The sequence below is a fragment of the Danio rerio genome, chromosome 10 (assembly GCF_049306965.1).
Source record: "Danio rerio strain Tuebingen ecotype United States chromosome 10, GRCz12tu, whole genome shotgun sequence".
NCBI lineage: Eukaryota > Metazoa > Chordata > Actinopteri > Cypriniformes > Danionidae > Danio > Danio rerio.
The window spans coordinates 40253631-40273559 of NC_133185.1; the positions used below are offsets into that span (position 1 = coordinate 40253631).

General features: G+C 37.1%; 2 protein-coding genes across 3 annotated transcripts; both read right to left on the reverse strand.

Moving 5' to 3' along the window:
* Nucleotides 1-211: 211 nt before the first annotated feature.
* smg8 (SMG8 nonsense mediated mRNA decay factor) lies at nt 212-10937 on the reverse strand. Its single transcript, XM_690719.11, has 4 exons — nt 9391-10937; nt 8275-8420; nt 3754-4623; nt 212-1357 (listed from the first exon to the last, which is right to left on the reverse strand). The coding sequence occupies exons 1-4, from the start codon at nt 10910-10912 to the stop codon at nt 1145-1147; spliced, it is 2751 nt and encodes a 916-aa protein (XP_695811.2). The 5' UTR covers nt 10913-10937; the 3' UTR covers nt 212-1144.
* A 1897-nt stretch (nt 10938-12834) lies between these two features.
* prr11 (proline rich 11) lies at nt 12835-19926 on the reverse strand. Of its 2 annotated transcripts, none has more exons than XM_073915062.1 (9): nt 19882-19926; nt 19713-19804; nt 18752-18890; nt 18556-18678; nt 18208-18399; nt 17045-17113; nt 16777-16946; nt 16586-16682; nt 12835-13443 (listed from the first exon to the last, which is right to left on the reverse strand). In XM_073915062.1, the coding sequence occupies exons 1-9, from the start codon at nt 19894-19896 to the stop codon at nt 13402-13404; spliced, it is 939 nt and encodes a 312-aa protein (XP_073771163.1). In that variant the 5' UTR covers nt 19897-19926; the 3' UTR covers nt 12835-13401. The 2 variants fall into 2 exon arrangements, with proteins under 2 accessions (XP_073771163.1, XP_695751.4); XM_690659.9 differs by having other exon boundaries at nt 17027-17113.
* Nucleotides 19927-19929: the final 3 nt, after the last annotated feature.

The following is a 19929-nucleotide window of genomic DNA, read 5'->3' on the forward strand; positions in this document are numbered from 1 at the left end:
TGCAGAAAATAATATGCAAGCACACGCCATTGGTCTAAATCAGGGGTTCTTAAACTTTTCAGCCTGCGACCCCCAAAATGACAAAGTGATTCGCGACCCCCAATATCCTCTGAGGTGGTTATAAATACAGAAACCTTGCATGCAATGGCGCACACACGCCAATACACCCGGGTATATTCTTCGTTGAATTTTTAAACGTATGTCAGTGCTATAAATGGGCCAGAAAGTTTAACCTGGTGTTATAAAATCAATCTGCTTCATCTGACACTATTGCTGTGTCTTTTATATAATGTAATTACCACTGGGGTCGCAATCCAATAGAGCTAGTTACTATAAGCTACTATAGTAATTTTGTAGTATATAGTAACTATAAACGACTATTTTATTTCCTCTTCAGTAGGTTATGGATAAAATATGATAATGCTTATATAGTTCAATAAAAATGTAAATATTTTTGGAAATCACCAGGTGACCCCTCTTCATTGTCCCGTAACCCCTCAAGGGGTCCCGACCCCCACTTTGAGAACCACTGGTCTAAAAAATGGCGTTTTCTCAAAAGATCCTTAAAAACAGCACATTAAACACAGAAAGGTTAAAGATTCTAAAGACAATAATGCCAAAAAGGATAAAAATAATCATCCACATGCATTATAACACACCATGTACAAGCATTTTCATAATTACCTCTTTGCCATATCTTGCATTAAGAGTTTATTTATATTCTTGACATGCTTTTAAGAATATTCTCCTTTATATAAGAGTTTTTGTGGGAATTTAATATAAAAAAACTAAAGCTAAGCGACAACGTCTTTACTCATAAGCCCAGGGTTTGTCATTTTTTTGAATAGAAAATGTGAATCAATGCACAATTCAATATACCAAAAAAAGAGAATATGTGACGATGTTCGCTATTTGTTTAGTTTTTTTTCCTCACTGCAGGGATTTATTGACAGTAAACTTTCTGTAATTGAATTGCCTGTATTTACAACCACTATTGTTTGAATGTCGTGTTAAAAAAAAAGGACTTGAACTGAAAAGGCGATGAAGCATGGTGTCAACAGATTGATTCCTAATATAAAGCAAAAAAAAGTAATCCTCTGAATGTCACATCAGTGTTTTAAAGTGCATGGTTTGTGTTTTTTTGTTATTGTGGGGTAGAACTAGTCGTGTTGGCACGCAGAATGCCTCTCAACACCCTGAAGTTAGCCAGTGGCTGGTTCTCCTTTGGAGGATAGCAGGGACCACGATCTGTCACGTAGGCATAAGGGAAGCGAAGCACCCAGAGTCCATCAGAGGGCAGCACCACTTCAGGTTGCTCTGGATGGAAGATGGGACAGGGAGGGAGACCTGGCTGGACCTATAAGAGAAGACACACACAGAACAGTAAGTTTAATGAAGAAAATGTTACTCAAATTGGTGGAAATTATTGTACATGTTGTTACTTCAGATTTATAGGGATAGATCAGACAAAAATTTAATTCTGCAATCATTTACTAACCTTTGACTTCTTTTCTTTTTTTCTGTTGTACACAAATTATGAGACTTTAAAGAATGTTTAAAAAACCTGTAACCCCTGACATGCATAGTAAGAAAAACAAATAATATGGAGGTTAATGTCTACAGGTTTCCATCATTCTTCAAAATATCTACTTTTATCTACTTTTATGTTCAACAGAACAAAAAAAAAATCAAACGGGTTTGCAACAAGTCAAAAGTGATTAAATGACGCAGAATTTTCATTTTGGGGTGAACTATGCCTTTAAAGTGTTTAGACTTGGTAGGTTTGATTTGATTAAAATAAATTAATTTAGCCTAGTTCATTTGAATAATAGTTCAAATCTGCCATCTGAACAGCTCCAAACAAAAAGACAGAAACAGCTGAAAGATGGATAAACTTTCCCACATCAGCTCAATACAGGCAGTCGGAACAGTGTCTACTTGAACCAGATCTTTGTTTATGTGTGCAACAGAGAAATTCCTTGCACATTTTGTAAGATTTTCAGAAGTTCTTAAAGGGATAGTTCACACAAAACTCATCGTTTACTCAGCTTTGTTTCAAGCTTGTTTAAGTTTCTTTTTTTTTGTTGAACACAAAAGTAGTTTTGAAAAATGTTGAAAAATTCTTCAAAATATATTTTGTGTTTAAAAAAAAAAAACATTTATAAAGGTTTAACTACTTGAGGATGATTAAATAGTAAATATTCGTTTTAATGGTGAACTATCCCTTTAAGGCAGGGATGCCCAAACTTCTTCTCATGAAGGGCCAAAAACCAAACTTGATTGAGGCTAGTGGGCCGAAGTTAAATATAGATGGGGTGATTCATCAGGGGCAATGTCCTCATTTATTTAATAATGTTTAAAAATGATTAGAAAAAAATTGCTTTATGTGAACTAATACCGTATTTTTTACATTGTATAATGCACTTATTACAGTAAAAACAAAACAATCTAATTTATAACAGAATTACGCTAGTTTTTGCCTTGCTCACCATTGTCTTCTGCGTAGTGCTCTATCCATCAAGTGAGTTATTGACATTTAATTTAAACATTTAATTTTAGTGTGCTTTTTTGTAGGTCAGCAATTAAATAAACGAAAAAGGTTATGTCAAATTAGAAATGACGGTCTCTGTCTATCTATCACACTCTCCTCTCAAATGGGATGATGGACCAAATCAAAGGTTACAATGGGCCAACTTTGGGTATCTCTGCTTTAAGGAAGAGTTTTTTTTAAAGTTTTTTTCTGTTCAGATGCAAAATAATTGCATTAAAAATAGCAACAATAATAGTTAATATTTATAATAACAACAGTTAATATTTATAATAATAACAGTTAATATTTATAATAATAACAGTTATTATTTATAATAACAACAGTTAACAGTTATAATAATAATAATAATAATAGTTAATATTTATAACATTAATAGTTAATATAATAACTGTTAATATTTATAATAATAACAGTTAATATGTATAATAATAAGTTAATAATTATAATAATAATAGTTGATATTTAAAATAATAACATTTAATAGTTATAATAATAATAATAGTTACTAGTTATATTAATAATAATAATAATAATAGTTAATAATTATAATTATAACAACAGTTAATATTTATAACAATAATAACTGTTAATAGTTAATAAAAAGTTAATATGTATAATAATAATAGTTAATATTATAATAATACTTAATATTTATAATAATAAGAGTTAATAGTTATAATAATAGTTAATAATTATAATAATAATAGTTCATATTTCTAATAATAATATTATTAATAATAAAACTAAATATTTATAATAATAGTTATTATTTATAATAATAATAATAATTAGTTAATAGTTATAATAATAATAATAATAATAGTTAAACAAAAAGTATCAAGTGAACCAAACTTCAACTGTGAACACGACCTTAGAGAGATAGTTCAGCCAAATGAAAATTTACTCAATTACTCTTCCTCAAGTGGTTATCAACCTATTTGAATTACTTTTTCAGTTAATCAATTCTATCTTCAAAAGATGATATTTTGAAGAATGTTAAAAACCTGTAACCATTGAGCTCCATTTATTTGTTTATCCTACTAAGAAAGTCAGTGGTTACAGGTTTTCAGCATTATTCTAAATATCTTCTTCTGTGTTCAACAGAAGAAAAACAACTCAAAGGTTTTACACAAGGGAGAGTAAATAATGACAGAAATTTCATTTTTATCCATTTAAAGAACATACTAATAAACATTTCATACCTGTGGGTTTAAGACAATCTCAAGAGGAGCATCAGGGACAACAACAAAAAGTCGAGCCAGCTGAGCGTAATGTGGCTTGATGCCTCGTCCCTGAGCAGGAGAGGGAATATACAGAGGCATATCCGAATTCAAGCATCTGGTTGCAGGCTCCTTTGGTCCACCTTGTCCAAGCACTTTAACCACTTTATCAGGGCCAGAACTGAGGAAGCGGCGCCCTCTGCTGTCCTCATACTCAAAACCAACAAAAGCACGAGCTACATCATCCCGTCTGCGCCCTCGACCGATTCCTCCAGCGCTGCCTCGCTTTCCAGCTGATGCTTTATTTGGTGCCGGCCAGGACGCCGGGCCTCCGTCCAGAGGTTCAAGGGATCCCACGTCTTCCTCAGATCGGCTTCGAATCACTACATCCCACGGCAAGAGGAAAGCAGAGCCTGGGAGGAATCCAGGTTGCTCTAAACCAGTGAGGCTGTTGTAGGATTTGGCCGGACCAAGCTTTACAAGAGACCAGCTAGAGAATTTGGGTAACAATCCTTTCGGGCATCCAGAATGCAGCATCCCGGGAAGATACTCCACAGTGGAGGGCTGTCGGTCCACCAAGCTTGGTCTCTTCTCCTGTCCTTCTGCTCCGTCAGCGTATGTTCCAAGGCTGTCCGTTGACTGGCCCAAGCTGAGAGCGAGACTTAGACTCGTGCTTTCCCCAGGGGTGTGAGTGCTGGTCTCTTTCTCCTTCAGGCGATCAGCTTCCCCTGACGGAGGAACCTCTCCTGGTCTGGGCACCTCGTCGCTGGCAGGAGCCGGGTCAGGCGTGCTAGCTTGAAACACTGGGAAGTTTATCCTTTCCAGTTTAGCACAGCATTTCTCCTCAAGCATCTGCGAACAGATAACAGAATGATGAGGAATACATTTAAGAATTTTAGTCATTTATTTAGCACGTGTGTTCATCCAAAGCAACTTACAAATGAGGATAAAAGAAGCACTTCATGTTAGTGATGGCTGCTTTTGAAGCACTGCTTCAGGAAGCTTCGAAACTATGAATCTTTTGTTTCAAGTCAGGGGTTTGGAAAGAGAATTAAATAAGCAAGGTCACGAGATTTCGCTAAAAACGGCTTTGTTATGACATGAATCATGGTAGCACAGTGGGTAGGAATGTCGCCTCAAAGCAAGAAGGTTGCTGGTTCAAGCCTCGGATGGGTCACTTGGCATTTTTGTGTGGAGTTTGCATGTTCTCCACGTGTGGGCTTTCTCCAGATTCTCTGATTTCCCCCAATCCAAAGACATGCGCTATAGGTGAATTGAATAAGCTAAATTGTCCGTAGTGTATGTGTGTGAATGAGTGTTATTGGGTGTTTCCCAGTGATGGGTTGCAGCTGGAAGGGTATCTGCTATGTAAAACATATGCTGGATAAGTTGGCAGTTCATTCCGCTGTGGCAACCCCTGATTAATAAAGCATCTAAGCCAAAAAGAAAATCCCCCTAATGGTCAATCACTGAAGAGATTGTATTGGTTTTTACCTGGTTTAACTAGTCTGTCGACATTTTAGTGATGTCATTTGAAAAGGAATAATATTAGGGTGCTTTCACATCTGTAGTTTGCTTCATTTGGTCCGGACCAAGGGTAATAAATGATACATTGTTGCATCTTCAGCCGTCTTTGGGTCGTTTTCACACCACACTGCTGTCTTTGGTCCGAACCAGTTGAACCGAACCAAAATGCAGTCATCTGAAAAAATCCACATCTCTCATTGGCCAGATGTTGTTGAACATATTTCCTAAACTGCTTATTGATTGGTCAGAATTCACGTGCGGAAAAATGCCAGTGAACTCCCGCAGGTAAACAAAACCTTTTACTCTGGAGGGACGACTGCGCTGACTGATTATATCCCCTGCTTTAGACAAACTATACATTACGAAAATGAAGCATTGCCACAGCTGGAAAACAGTGTTTAATGCATCACTCGTCACTTCAGGAGGAGACGTGAATTAATTTAGCTAAACTGCGACATGGTCATCTTGCGGAAATATTACCAATGATCCATCAGGTAATGTTTTCCCTTCTCTCTCTCTGTTGGTAAAGCGCTGTCAACAAATATTTTTCCTCCATATCCCATAATGCACAGCGCATCGGCCTACAGCAGCTGAATTAGTCCGAAACGCGCAGTACTTTTTGCGGTTGGATCTGTTTTAGTACGGATCATATTCTCACCACAAACGAACCGCTTCAGGGTTCGTTTGAATGCGTACTGAGACCACCTCTTCAAGCAGGTCTCGGTATGCTTATTTGGTCCGCTCTAGTGCGATTCAATTGAACTAAACAAGGCAGGTGTGAAAGCACCCTTAATTAACAGTCTCGTGTCCTGTTTAGCATAACCTACCGTGGAACAAACAGGATATAATCCTTAAAAACGTATTAAAGAATCTCGATACTGATGGCCCGTATCCACTAAGTGGTACGGTACACTTCAGTGCGCTTTTATGGCTTTTTCCACTGTCAAAAGGTACTTAAAATTAAACCGTATTATAGCACTTTTTTGTTACCCTTTGCAAAGGGTACCTAGCAAGACTAAAGGGCACCAAAAGGCGGAGCAAGACACGCAGCTGAATGCTATTGGTTTACAGAGAAACGTCACTCGCGCATACACAAGCAGGAGAATGAAAACAAAGAAACCCCCATTTTTAAAAACACAGCCGAGACATTACGTCATAATACTATATGCATATGAGCCATGATTGATCCGAGCTCAAACAAACTGTCGTTGTCTTGATGTACAGCCACAAAGCCAAGAAGAACAAAATCTGCCGTGTCCTGTTTTTGTTTTACAAGGCTGTCCAAAAGTACAAGCGATTTTGCTTTCTCCAGAGAGCTCCTGTGCACTCTCTGAGCGTCTATTTGAAATAAGGAACTTCTTGAGTTGATGATAATAACGTGTGCGTGATTATTAAAGTGCTACTGATGTCCAATCCTTTCATAAACAGACATACGCGAGAGTGAAGCGCGAGAAAGCAAAATAGAAGCCCGACAAAACAAAGGAGCAAATTGTTCTCTTGGTACCCTTTGGATAGTGGAAACGCAAGCCTGATAAAGGTGACCCGTACCGTACCAGTCAATGAAAATGGGCCATAAATATTTAATGATATAATGATAAGCTGAGTACAATTATAGGTTCTACATTCAACTTGAAGTTCATAATAGGTTTTGAAGAAAGCATTTCTAATGCATGTGTGCCTGTGTTTTGATTGCATTTATATGGCTTCAACCACCAGGGGCCTGTATCACAAAGCCTGATTAAACTGACATGATTATATATTATATATTTAGTAAATGTATTTGCCATGAATATAGCCAATGCTGCTGATATTGCATTAAAACCTAAATAAATAAATAAATAACAAGCCTGATTAGCCAGTTAAGTTTCAGTTTAGTTTGCACCGACCCAAGTTTAACCCCCAGAGCAGGTTATCCTTGCAGTATAAGATATCATGTTAACAAAGAGCGATTAAAGCTGAGCTAGCTTCCCTAATGGTACCGAAAACCCAAGATTGGTGCAAATTAAACAAAGTTAAATGGCTAATCCAGCTTCTTTGTCCAGGCCCAAGGTTTCCAAGATTTCGAACAGTTTGAAGCAATGAATCATTTTGTGAAGCAATTAATTCTTTGAAAAGCTTAGGCTGTTTCTCAATATGCATTCTTCAGGGATCTTGTGCCCTCATGTTCTTATGTAAAGTCATCATCAACTGCCAAAGTTCAGTTCCAAACCTCAATACCACAAAAACAGAGGATGCGTGAAAGTTCCCGGATGTGTTCTTGATATCAAGGACACATTGATGCAGACTTGACCGCAAAACTTGCTCGAGAAGTCCCAGAAGTCATTACGGCTGAATAAAGGAGGTGGGAAGCGCAGCATTTTATACAGGGTTATTATTAAAGTTCAGAGATATCACTTATTCATCTCAGGAGTTTCCCTAAATGAGATGGTGAAAGTAAACATCACCATGGAAATCTTAATAGAGGAATAAACACATTAAGGTGTTTATTTGCTGAAATTCATATTAAAATTTGTTTTATTTGTATAGTGCAATGGATATTTATAAGGTCTTTGTGTATAGTATATATATTGAAATAGGGAAAAGCAATAAATCGTTGTATAAACGCTGTAATGTTTAAATAATTTTCCATTAAAACACGTGAAGGTCAAGTGAACATCAAGAAATACGCAGCATCTCATTTCTCAAAGGACACGTACTCTGTTCTCGTGGTCTTCTGAGTTCGTTCTTCCGAGGACATTTGGCAAGACCGCTCTCCACAAGAACGCAAGTCTGTTCTCTGAGTTCTTGGAATTGAGAAACAGCCTTAGTTTCTCCCATCACTACTTTATATCATCAGAGATCAGAAAAATATAGATGACATCACAAGCCTAAGTCAGCTTCGCAATTATTATCATTATTAAATAAAAACATTTTAATAGATCCAAATCCTGTGTAGTGAATATTTATGGTATAAAAAAACAAACTATATTTACTGACTTGATAGAAGTCATAATTGGCAGTCTGGATGTCAAAGGGATCTTCTCTCGGAGACTGCTTCCTACCACAGTTACAGGAGCTTGTAGAGCGACCCCTGCTGTTGTGGTATAGAATAGGTGGGTTGTGCTCCATTTCTGGCTTCTCACCTGAAATATAAGGAACAACAGAGGTAGATGAGGTACAGAATAGTGTATTCTGATTGTTTGTTTTGTATTCTGATCGATTCTGTTTGTTTATTAACAAAAGAATAACTCTGACTCCACAAACAATTTAGCAGTTAAACAGAACACAGACAAAAAAAAAAAGAGATCCCAGGAAACAGATGACCAAATACGATTTATAAACTGAAGTCAATTTCGAAAAGGCAGGCTGGAAAAAAATATTTATCGGAGTTACTAAATTTAAGGTAACTGGTTGTAAACAATTTATATTTTTATTCTCTATTTACATCAATTTAAACAAACAAATTAAAATAATTTAGTAATGGTCAACTTATAACTGTTTACAAACAAAATTGTAAATTCAATGAGACATCTTTATCCTAATCTGCTAAATGCAAAGCGGTGTAAAGTAACAAATTACAAATACTCAAATTACTGTAATGGAGTAGTTTTTCCTCAGAAATTGTAATTTAGTAAGTACTTTTAAAAATGTGTACTTTAATTTTTACTCCATACTTTCCTTCAACCTGCAGTCACTACTTTATTAATTCCTGTCTATGGGGATTAGAAAAATCAATCCTGCTATTCCTGTCCAATGAAATCACACATAGAAAGTAAATGGCATCAAACTGGATGTCACTGATGACGGATGTTTACTGTATGATGACCTTAAATGGCCTTAAACAATTACTAAAGGCTCTACAGAATGTTACGTTTACACATACACCCACAAATTACATGTAAACGCTGCAATCTTTCCCATCCTCACTACTAAGTCTTGAGTACTTTTAAAAGGGCTACCTTTTACTCATACTTTGAATAACATTTACACAGATACTTTTACTTGCACATTTTTGGGGAAGAAATGGTACTTTTACTTGAGTATGATTTTCAGTACTCTTTCCACCACTGCAAATACACAAATGCAGATGTAACCCATGACGTGTAACTTTACCAGGCTTTGGCAGCAGGTGAAACTTATGTACGCAGTGCTGATCCGTAAGGCTGCGCTCCTCACAGAGCTGATGCCCGTTACTCCAGAACTTGTAGCAATCCTCATGAAGCTGTAAAGCGTAGCGTTGAAAAGCAACCCCCCTGGCATGCTGGCTGTACACCCTCAACGCCTGCGCCAGCTGATTCTTGTGCACCGTGGTGGTGTAATTATGGGGCAGGTTTGACTGGTAGGCGCTGTGAGCCAAGGGCAAGGCTTTCTGACAGCGGTTCTCAGAGAACTTGGCATCCGCATCCAGGAAGCCCTCCAGCACTTTGAGCTGCCCCTGCACCTTGAGGGAAATCTCGGCTGCGTCTTCCTCAACACTCTCTATCATGACCTGATAAAGCTTGTATGCAGCGTGCACCCATTTGGTGTAGGTAGGCAGCTCAAAGTGTGAGGGCTGCGGATTGCGGCCTACACTATCATCAAACCCTTTCTTGGTCAACACCAGTTCAACATGCTGCCAGAGAAACTCCTTTAGGGTGCAGTCCACCAACTGTCCCCCTGAGGAAAGACTGCTTTCCACATTGAAAGATGGCTGTCTGTTGGAGTGCCTCATCTGTTGGTAACGCCTCTGCCCGGGCACAGGTGTGCCACCTTCATTCTCTCGAAAAGCACAATTGGAGCGTAAGTGACCCAACAGAGTGCCAATGGGGTCCTCATCTGGTCCTCCCACTACATATACAAAAGCCTGATTGGCAGGCACTGTAAAGAGACAATTACTGCTCTGGTTTGTCAACACACGACTTTTTCTGAATATCCTGTATATCTGATCCTCCAAAGCATGCTGCATTCGCCGTCTAGGAGAGTGTTTTTTGGGTTTTTCCACCCCAGTGCCATCAGTCCCATTCCCACCCATGCAAGAGCCAACTCTGAGCGCTCCGTTCATCTGGAAGACAAACAGGAGGCGCGGAGGACACGGGCGACAATTTAACTTCCACTCCTTTGATATTGGCGAATCTTTAATGGCCGCACGCAGCAGAGGAAGCGCTTTCTGACGCAACGCGTCCAAAGCGCGAAACATTCTATCATAGCTAACGTCAAACGAGCACGTCGGGTGAACGAGCAGCAGAATGTGACATAGTGAAAACAGATACAGAAGCTGCAAACAGTGCTCTTTTTCTGCCGCTTTCCAAAACTCGTGGGCTTCTGCGTGACCTAGACCTACCGTCAAAGACTCGCACGCACGAATAAGATGGCGGTTGTCAAAAACAGACGTTAATACGAGATACAGCACGCGGTTTTCTTGATTATAATACGCCTGTATTGCAGCTCCTCCGCCCGGACTGTCAGTGTCGTCGCTCCCGAAGAGAGAGAAGATGTGTTTATTTGCCAAGGTGTTGATGAGAGAGTCTTTAGCTGATCCGGGTTGCATTGCGCTTTTCCCAAATATGCCCAAAACGCAGACACCCTCATCCTTGTCGGCGGCGTCTTCTATTATTTCTGACTGTAACAGCGCTTTGATGTTCATAGGCACCGCCATGTTTGCGGGACAGAAACAAAGGGGCGGCGCTTATAGTGAACGCACATATTTGAGTCCGGGTGGATACATCATCTGCACAGTAATATGTCTCACATATGTTTCTCTATATATGAAGTCAATCCAGGGTCTTATATACTTGCAACATAATATATAGTTTTGTCATAATATTATAAATATAAATCAGCATTAATTAAATGTATTATTTTTTAAATATCTAAAGTTTTTGTTTCCTTTTGCGTAACGTAATTCTCCCAAATACTAGAGTATTTTAGTACATATAGTTTATAATCCATACTATAGTATATTGTTCATGTTGTAGTATTTAGAACGCTTTATTAATCACCGTTACAGCATACTGTAGTACTATACTGAACTAATAAATACTGTAGTATACTTTTTCAGCTTTTACTACAGTAAAACTATTGTATGGTAGTATAAACCCAACAGTTATAGAACAGTAGAGTATTGTAATTACCACAGCAAGTACCACACCAGATTAATTCAAGTATTTTTTTTATAGTATGGCTACTAAGCATTCACTACAATTTACTATAGTATTTTTTTCACTATAGTGGTTCTTTGATTTAAACAATTACTTTCAGGCTACAGATAACAAAATATGGTTAGATGTTAAATTATTCTGTATTCTCTCTACTGTTTCAGTTGATGTGTTGTATTTATCTAACTTCACTTACATGGCTTTGTAATGGCAGTGGACAGTGCTCGATATTCTGAATCCCCCAAAAGGACATCCATTCATCTTTTTTTTTTTTTTTACACAATCACTTGACTTTAGAAGACAGTAATTAACCCATTAGAGTCATGTGGATTACTTTTATTTTGTATTTGCTTTTCTGAGCTTTAAAACTTGGGCATCATGTACTGTCATAACGAAATTTGAAAAAGCTGACATATTCATTGATGGAGATGCAGCTTATATATCTTATATATAAGCTTATGTATCTTGGATGGGTTGAGGGTATGTTGGCACACACACACAAACACACACAATCCAGCCAACTCAAATTAGAAAAAGAAGATAGTAAAAAAAGCTAATAGAAACAACAGGTAGTCAATTAATGTAAAATGTAACAATAAATAAATAAATATAATCTAATATATTAGTATAAAGCAAAACATGTGCCAGAAATAAAACATTGTCCATTTAAAGAATTTGATGCTTTGTTCCCATTAAGGACTTAGAGAAACTTGTTCATGCTTTTATCAGCAGCAGGGTGGATTACTGTAACATCCTCCTTACGGGCCTTTCCAAAAAGGCAGACAGACAGTTGCAGCTCATCAAGAATGCTGCTGCCAGGATTCTGAATCAGAGCACATCACACCTGTCCTCAGGTCTCTAGACTGGCTCCCAGTTACATTCAGAATAGACTTTAAAGTATCATTACTTGTCTATAAATCACTAAATGGCCTAGAACCTCAATCCATTACAGATATGCTCACTGAATACAAACCACACAGATCAGTCACATCATTAGGATCAAGTAAATTAGAAACTCAGTGAGTTCAGTCAAAGCAGGGGAGGGAAAAAAAACAAACAAAAAAAAAACACTACACCCCTCACTGCTGGAATCAGCTTCCAGAAACGATCAGATGTGCTCCAACATTAGGCACATTCAAATCAAGACTGAAAACACATCTGTTAAGCTGTGCCTTTACTGAATGAGCACTGACTGTGCTACGTCCGACAGATCACACTATTGTTTTTACTTTTTTTAAATTCTTTTATAACCCGTTTTAGCACATTTTAATCTGTTTTTAATCATTTTATTCCATATTACACATTTATTCTGGTTTATGTAAAGCACTTTGAATTACCATGGTGTATGAAACTTACTATATAAATAAACTTGCCTTGCCTAAATCCACTCATTTGTAACCCAAAAAGATGCACACACAATATGTATAGGTCCAATATTTATTAAACGTTTTCCATTACTGCAATACTTTTGCATACAAATAATTGTGGCTTTAGAGAGATATTGCATAAGACCCTTAAAATAAAACATCAAGACATAAAGCACCAACAGTACTGGGTTTTTGGATCTTGTCTCAACACAAAGCATCATGTACTATATTGTACAGTGGGTTCGGTTCACAAATCCAGGATCATTTTAGGTAACAGTGACAATAAACTGCATAATTATACAGAGAACCATGCATATGCTCATGCTTTTGTACATTCAGTATTTATACAGTGCATTTTCTTTACGCTTGTAAGCACGGCTTAAAAATTCAGATTAAAAAAAAGAAAAAAGTAGCACATTTCACATGCAATAAGACAAAAACAGCAGCAGCAAGTAACAAAATACCGTCCTGTCACTAAAAAAAAAAATACTATAGCAACATGACAGTATGAGAACCAATGGAAGCTATTAGCAGGTCACAGTAAACATGTAAAAACACTCAAAAACAAGACAATACTAACCATGCGAGCACAATGTGCAGTAACAATATAGTTCATTTTTTCTTTAGGCACACTTGAATGGTGACAGTCCTTTTGTCAGAGAATTCTGTAAAGTTGAACACAAATAGAAATAAGATCAATTTGTGATTTATACTGTGATAAAATGAAGCTCTGAGTGTAACATGTGCACAATTCACACCTGCTATTAAGATGCGTTTTTTTTTTAAATACATTCATAAGTTGACAACACTAAAAATAGCTAGAAAGAAGATTTATTTATTGCTATATCAGCAATTTATGGCTATTTTATAGCAAGACAAATATTCATAAAAAAACATTACATGATAAGAACAACTTGGAAAACTTCATATTTCAATAAGAAATAATACAGAAACAAATTTTCATAAAATTCACAAAAACTGTATATTAAAAAGTTAAACATGATTTTTCAATTCAATATTTGTTATCATTCATTCATTTTCCTTTGGCTTAGTCCCTTTATTCATCAGGGGTCACCACAGCGGAATGCCAACTTATCCAGCATGTTTTACACAGCTGATAACCTTCCAGTACTGTGAAACACCCAACAGCCATTTTAGTTTACTCAAATCACCTATAGCGCATGTCTTTGGACTGTGGGGAAAACTGGAGCACCCAGAAGAAACCCACGCCAACACGGGAAGAACATGCAAACTCCACACAGAAATGCCAACTGGTCCAGCAGGGACTTGAACCAGTGACCTTCGTGCTGAGAGGCGACGGTGCTAACCACTGAGCCATCATGCCACCCCTTCAATATTTTATTAAATGACTTAAAATGGAGGGTTAAAAACCATCCATCAATGTGTATTCATTATAAAAATGGTCTAATAGTTTAGAAAGAGGATAAAATTTGTATTTGTGTCCTTTAGATCACTTCCAGAGGCATCTAAAACGGATTGCTTTCATGTTGTAAATTATGGTAATTTTTGTGTGAAAGCGCGCACATTCATAGTGTTGTACCAAATCACACGGATTACAAAATCATAATATTAGTAGCATCCACAATGTTTTCTCTGCTAGCTATAAAAAAGGAGAAGGAACACTAGGCATGTAACAATCCAAAAATCAATATTTGATATGATTCACAATACTTATTTCAAGACACGAGACATCAATATCATCAAATAATGAACAAATCAAAAAATTAATACAAATAAAATTCATTTATTTAAAAATGTAAACAAACTAGGGAGGGGGGGGGGGTGTCGCACACTGGTCGGGCATATGACAACTGGAAGAGTTGCACATTCTAAATGCATAATTTATTAATTTTGTTTATCAAAAATAGCAGAGTTCGTAAAGCTACTCAATGAAAAGAATCTGCACTGTTAAGTATGCTTTAGTTTTATTGTATCTGTTGTTTAGGGAACTTGTTACATGTAGCAATATTATTTATTTAGCTAAGATTTGCTAGCCTGGGTGATGACAGAATTAAACACCCTGTGTAATTTATATTTCAGTTTAAACTGAGTATATGGTCACACTTAACATTATATGCTAGTAAATACATTATCTAATGAAACCTTAATGCATTTACTAGCATATAATGTTATTTAATTTGAAACTATGCAGATGGTGCTTTATGGCTTTGGCAGGTCTTTGAGCTGAAGCTGGGTGCAGCAGAAAGCCACCGAACTGCAGCGCCGATGTGCATACCACAGAAATCTAGGTTTACAATTCTAGAATGCATAGTGCACTGTGGTGCATCTGGTGTGCAACAACACCCAAAAGACGGTGTTATTCTTAGCTTTGATTTTTACATTGTTTATTTTTTGTAGCACAAACTGAGATTTCTTTGCATCAGATAAAAAAAAACTAATAAATCACTTATTAACTGAAAAAGTTAATTACACCTAAATATTGGGAAAACAAAAGAGTTATGTCTGGGGAGTCAAACAAGAAGAGTAGATACTGGACTCTTTAAACCAGTCACCATAAACGAACAAATAGTAGAGCAGGTTTCAAATTTTAAGTATTTATGCACAATTATTGACAATAAACTGAATTTTAATAGTAATGTAGAGGCGGTTTATAAGAAAGCAAGTCAGCGCCTCTATCTCCTCCGCAAATTGAGAAGTTTTAATGTTAGTACACAGACTTTAAACTTGGCATATAGATCACTGATAGAGAGTGTTCTCACATATAATATTGTTTCATGGTTTGGTAACAACACTTAAACAGAAGAAGAAATTAGCGCAAATTATCAATCAGGCAAATAAGATAACTGGTCACAAACAGCATTCATTGCAGATTTTATTTGACTCCTTTATGGAAAAAAAGAGCAGTTGTGATTTTTAAAGATAATACACATCCCCATCACTCAGCATTTGAATTGCTACCATCAGGACGCAGGTTTAGAATTCCTAAAGTACAAAGAAATGCTTATAAAAAGTCATTTATCCCAATGGCAGTTGTAGTTCTAAATCGGATTAATGTTTGTAGTGAATGAGGTGGTCGCCAAGAATGATTTGCAGTATTGTGCACGGGGCAAATTTGGTTTTTAAACTTTTAACTTATGTTTTTGTCTTGATGAGTGTTATTGTGTCGTTGTTGTATGTTTGTAATTGTTGTCCTAAATCCAGTGTTGAGGACAAATTTCCTTTCTGTGTCAAGCAGAACGGACAAAAAAGTTTAAACTAACTAAACTAAACTCTGCAAGTCTCATACAAACTTGTGGAAAGCTAATATCAGTCAACTTTGCACTTTTTAGTACTTGTCATGTTTATTGTCATTAATTTAATAATATGATTGACCTGGTGAAAACTGAACTGAAGTCAGCCATGAAGAAGAGTAGATGAAAGGTTGACAAATGAAGGGAAGAGTCTCAGCAAAAGCGGTCATAGGAAACACATTTAAATGCATGTTAACACCAGTTAAAAATGGTTATGCATCTTGGCTGAACATTTACAATCAGATCACTGAAAGCGCCATTGCCTGGTGTAAACAGAGCCCTAATAACAAGTGAAAATTAAATCCTAAAATTCCAGTATTTATTTTATGGTATAATGCAGGGGTTCTGGAGGGCCGGTGTCCCTGCAAGGTTTAGCTCCATTTTGCCCCAACACACCTGCCTGGATGTTTCAAGTATACCTGGTAAGACCTTGATTAGCGTATTTAGGCGTGTTTGATAAGGGTTGGAGCTAAAATCTGCAGGACATCGTCCCTCCAGGAACAAGTTTGGTGACTCTTGATATAAGGTTACATACCAGGTACTTGTTTCCCAACCCTTTGGTCATGCTTGGATCCAGGCTTGAATCAGTCACATTGTTCTCTTTGTTACACCGTGGTGTGCCACCAGGACTTCTGAGAGATCATAACAGGACAATTATTAATCTTCACACACAGGCTTTAGGCATGTCTGGTAAATTCCAGCAAAATTAAATAAAGGAAATCTTACCTGGTTAAGTTCACTTTTCTTAGTGGTACCCGAAGACTCATGCCGTTTTTGGTTGGTGTCCTCAGGCTTGACCTAAGCTTTAAGGGAAGGTCAGAATTGGAGCGTCGCAATTTAACTTTCTGCAAATCTGCAAGTGTGACCAACGGTGATCGTCTTTTCTCTGGAGACATCTGCAAATGAAAAACAAACATCATAAACATCTACCCAGTGCAGGATTCAGTGGACAACTTAAAAACAATCTTTCCCTCACCAGAGTTTTTTGGCTTACAGTCACTTTTCGTAGTTGTACAGCTTGAAGATCTCGAAGAGTCACTGCAACGGGGCCATTTTGCTTCTCCTATTAGAAGACGTGTGCAATTGTTAAATAATAATAATAATAAAAAAAAAAAACCTCCATAACTTGTATGTGTAACCCCGCCGGTCCTACGCCACCCAACCCGCTCCGAGCTGAGATCGAACTGGCAACCTTCCTTTAGCCTCTAACAAGGAGGCTAAAGACCATGGCCTCTAGCAACGGTCGCTAGAGCACCTAGAGATCAGAGGAGTGAGGTTTACCTGCACAGCACCTACTAGCTGGTCTCCGTTACACTCACCCCCATAAAACCTCACTCCCATCCGGGTCACGGCACCAATGTAACCCCGTCGGTCCTACGCCACCCAACCCGCTCCGAGCTGGGATTGAGCCGGTGACCTTCTGCATGGGAGTCGGTTGCTCTACCAAGGAGGCTAAAGACCATGGCCTCTAGCGTTTGTCGTTAGAGCACCTTTAGAGGTCAGAGGAGTGAGGTTTTACTTGCACAGCACTTACTAGCTGGCCTCCGTTACATATGTTAACCAAAAAATCTGTCTGTTAATGCAAAGGTTTGTAAAGTTTGGTTAGCTGCTTCAACTGCTACAAAAAAAAAAAATTCAAAGAACTGTCATCAGCACTGATCAACCATGCTAAACTGGACACTTTGACGGTGTGAAAAAATCCTAATATGCGACATCAAGGAAATCTTGGACACTCAACCGATACTAAGATTGTCAAAATGTAATGTAATGTTTAATATAGAAATAAAACCTAGTGTTGAAACGGCTATTTTTGGTGTACCAGAACACAAAATATCATTGACAAACAAGGTAAAAAAATAAAAAAATTTCGCCTTCGCTACTTTATTAGCGAGGAGAAGATTATTACTTGGGTGGAAATCATTAGTCCCACCTAAAGCTTCAATGTGGATGCGTGATCTAGTTTATATTTGAAATTAAATATTTAATAAAGGAATCAGATTTTATGAGACATGGCAACCTATGATAACATTTTTAAAAAACAAAGACTTTCCCCTTTAACTGATTTAAACTGAACTGGTCTACAGATGAAAAATAGCCATTTTATAAAAAAAATCCTTTCTAATTAGGTTGTAAATGACAGTAGAAACAGCCAATTACCTTCAGAGAGTTAGCTTGTGCAGTTTTCTTGGAAAACGAGGCCACTTTTGGAGGAAGGGTGACTAAAATTTGTGGAGGAGGAAGAGGAGGTGGTGGTGGAGGAGGAGGAGGAGGAGGTGGAGGGGAGACAAGTGGACGAACACCATCAGGCATTTCCCACTGACCATCTGAAGTCTTGGCTTCTTGAGACAGCTAAAGAGTAACACTGTATGAATATTACGAGCACTGGAGTTTTGTTTATTAAATGACAAAATAAAAAAGCAAAGTACAGCAAAGGTTTTTAACCACAAGGATACATAACGTTTATGCATATTTATTTTAGTGTGCATATGCGTTTGTGGTACTAACCTTCAAGGTTGAATGCAATAGAGCCAATTCCCTCTGAAGCTCATCTACTTTTTGGTGAAGGGACTCCACTCTTTCTGCATAGCCTCTCCAGAAGAGGAAGACATTAAAGAATCCTCTACAAGTCTAAACAAAAAAAGGTCAGTAATCAGAAAGCTTCTTTTATTTTAGGCATGAATCAATGGAAAAAAAAACTTACTTGGTAAATTGTCCTCCTGCATTTTTGCACAACACTTCTGAATGCAGACAACAGAGCTGTAATACTTAGTGGTGAAGACCGTTTAGTGGTTTGAATGCTCATTTCCCCCATACCGACCACCTTTGTTTTGCTGTCTGGACTGGGAGAAAGATCACAAAAAATAAAAGTTGGTCTAGAATAACACATTTAGCTTACACAAACCCCATTTACAGGCCTGTCACAATCATGAATTTTGTGCTAACAATAAATTTAGTCTAATAATTGCAATTACCTTAGTTCATTTAAATAGAAAATCATTATATATATATATATATATATATATATATATATATATATATATATATATATATATATACACACACATTTTTTTACACTGTGATATATAGGTGTTAATATATAAACAACTTCACCTCAATATATTCAAAGTACCATGGTAAACAATATAGGAAGCATGTCACAAATTGTCACTGAACGAATGTGCGAATATAAAACCAAATTTATCTCATTTTTTTAAATGCATACTGTCTGCTTTGTATTTTATTGTGTGTAAAATGTTTTGGCATGGCATTTTGCACCGGGAAATATACTTGCACTTAAATTTGGCTGATCTGAAACAAACAATAACCATGCATCTCCTAAATAAAATGATGAACTGAATGTTCAATTTTTGATCAACTTTATCATTACTTTTTCTAAACAAGGGCATAAATAGGGTTTATTTGCCATTGCATAATCAGTGTACAACATTTAACAAGGCAACTGACAGCATGCATGCTAAAAGTTTCAGTTTTTCTCCCCAAGTACGTTAAATAGAAAATATTTTTAACACGTTCAGCAAACAGTATGTTACGAGTTTACAATATCAAATTACATCTAAACAATACATTGACCATCAATTATAACCCATACTCTTTGTACAATAAAACACTGTAAATCCACACTGTGTTTTGCAGAAACTCACTCAGGGGCCGTTGGTGCCATCTTACTCTTTAAGGCCCAGCGTCGACTGCTGCCATTTCTCTTTCTTCGCCGCTGATAGGCACAGCCGAGGCCCTTAAAACAAATTACACACCGTTTAACGCTTCATCTTTTATAAACATCGATTTAGGTAATTAACAATGACAACATACCCTGTATCCACCCATATGCCGACAGCTGTATGCCTGATTTTGAATATA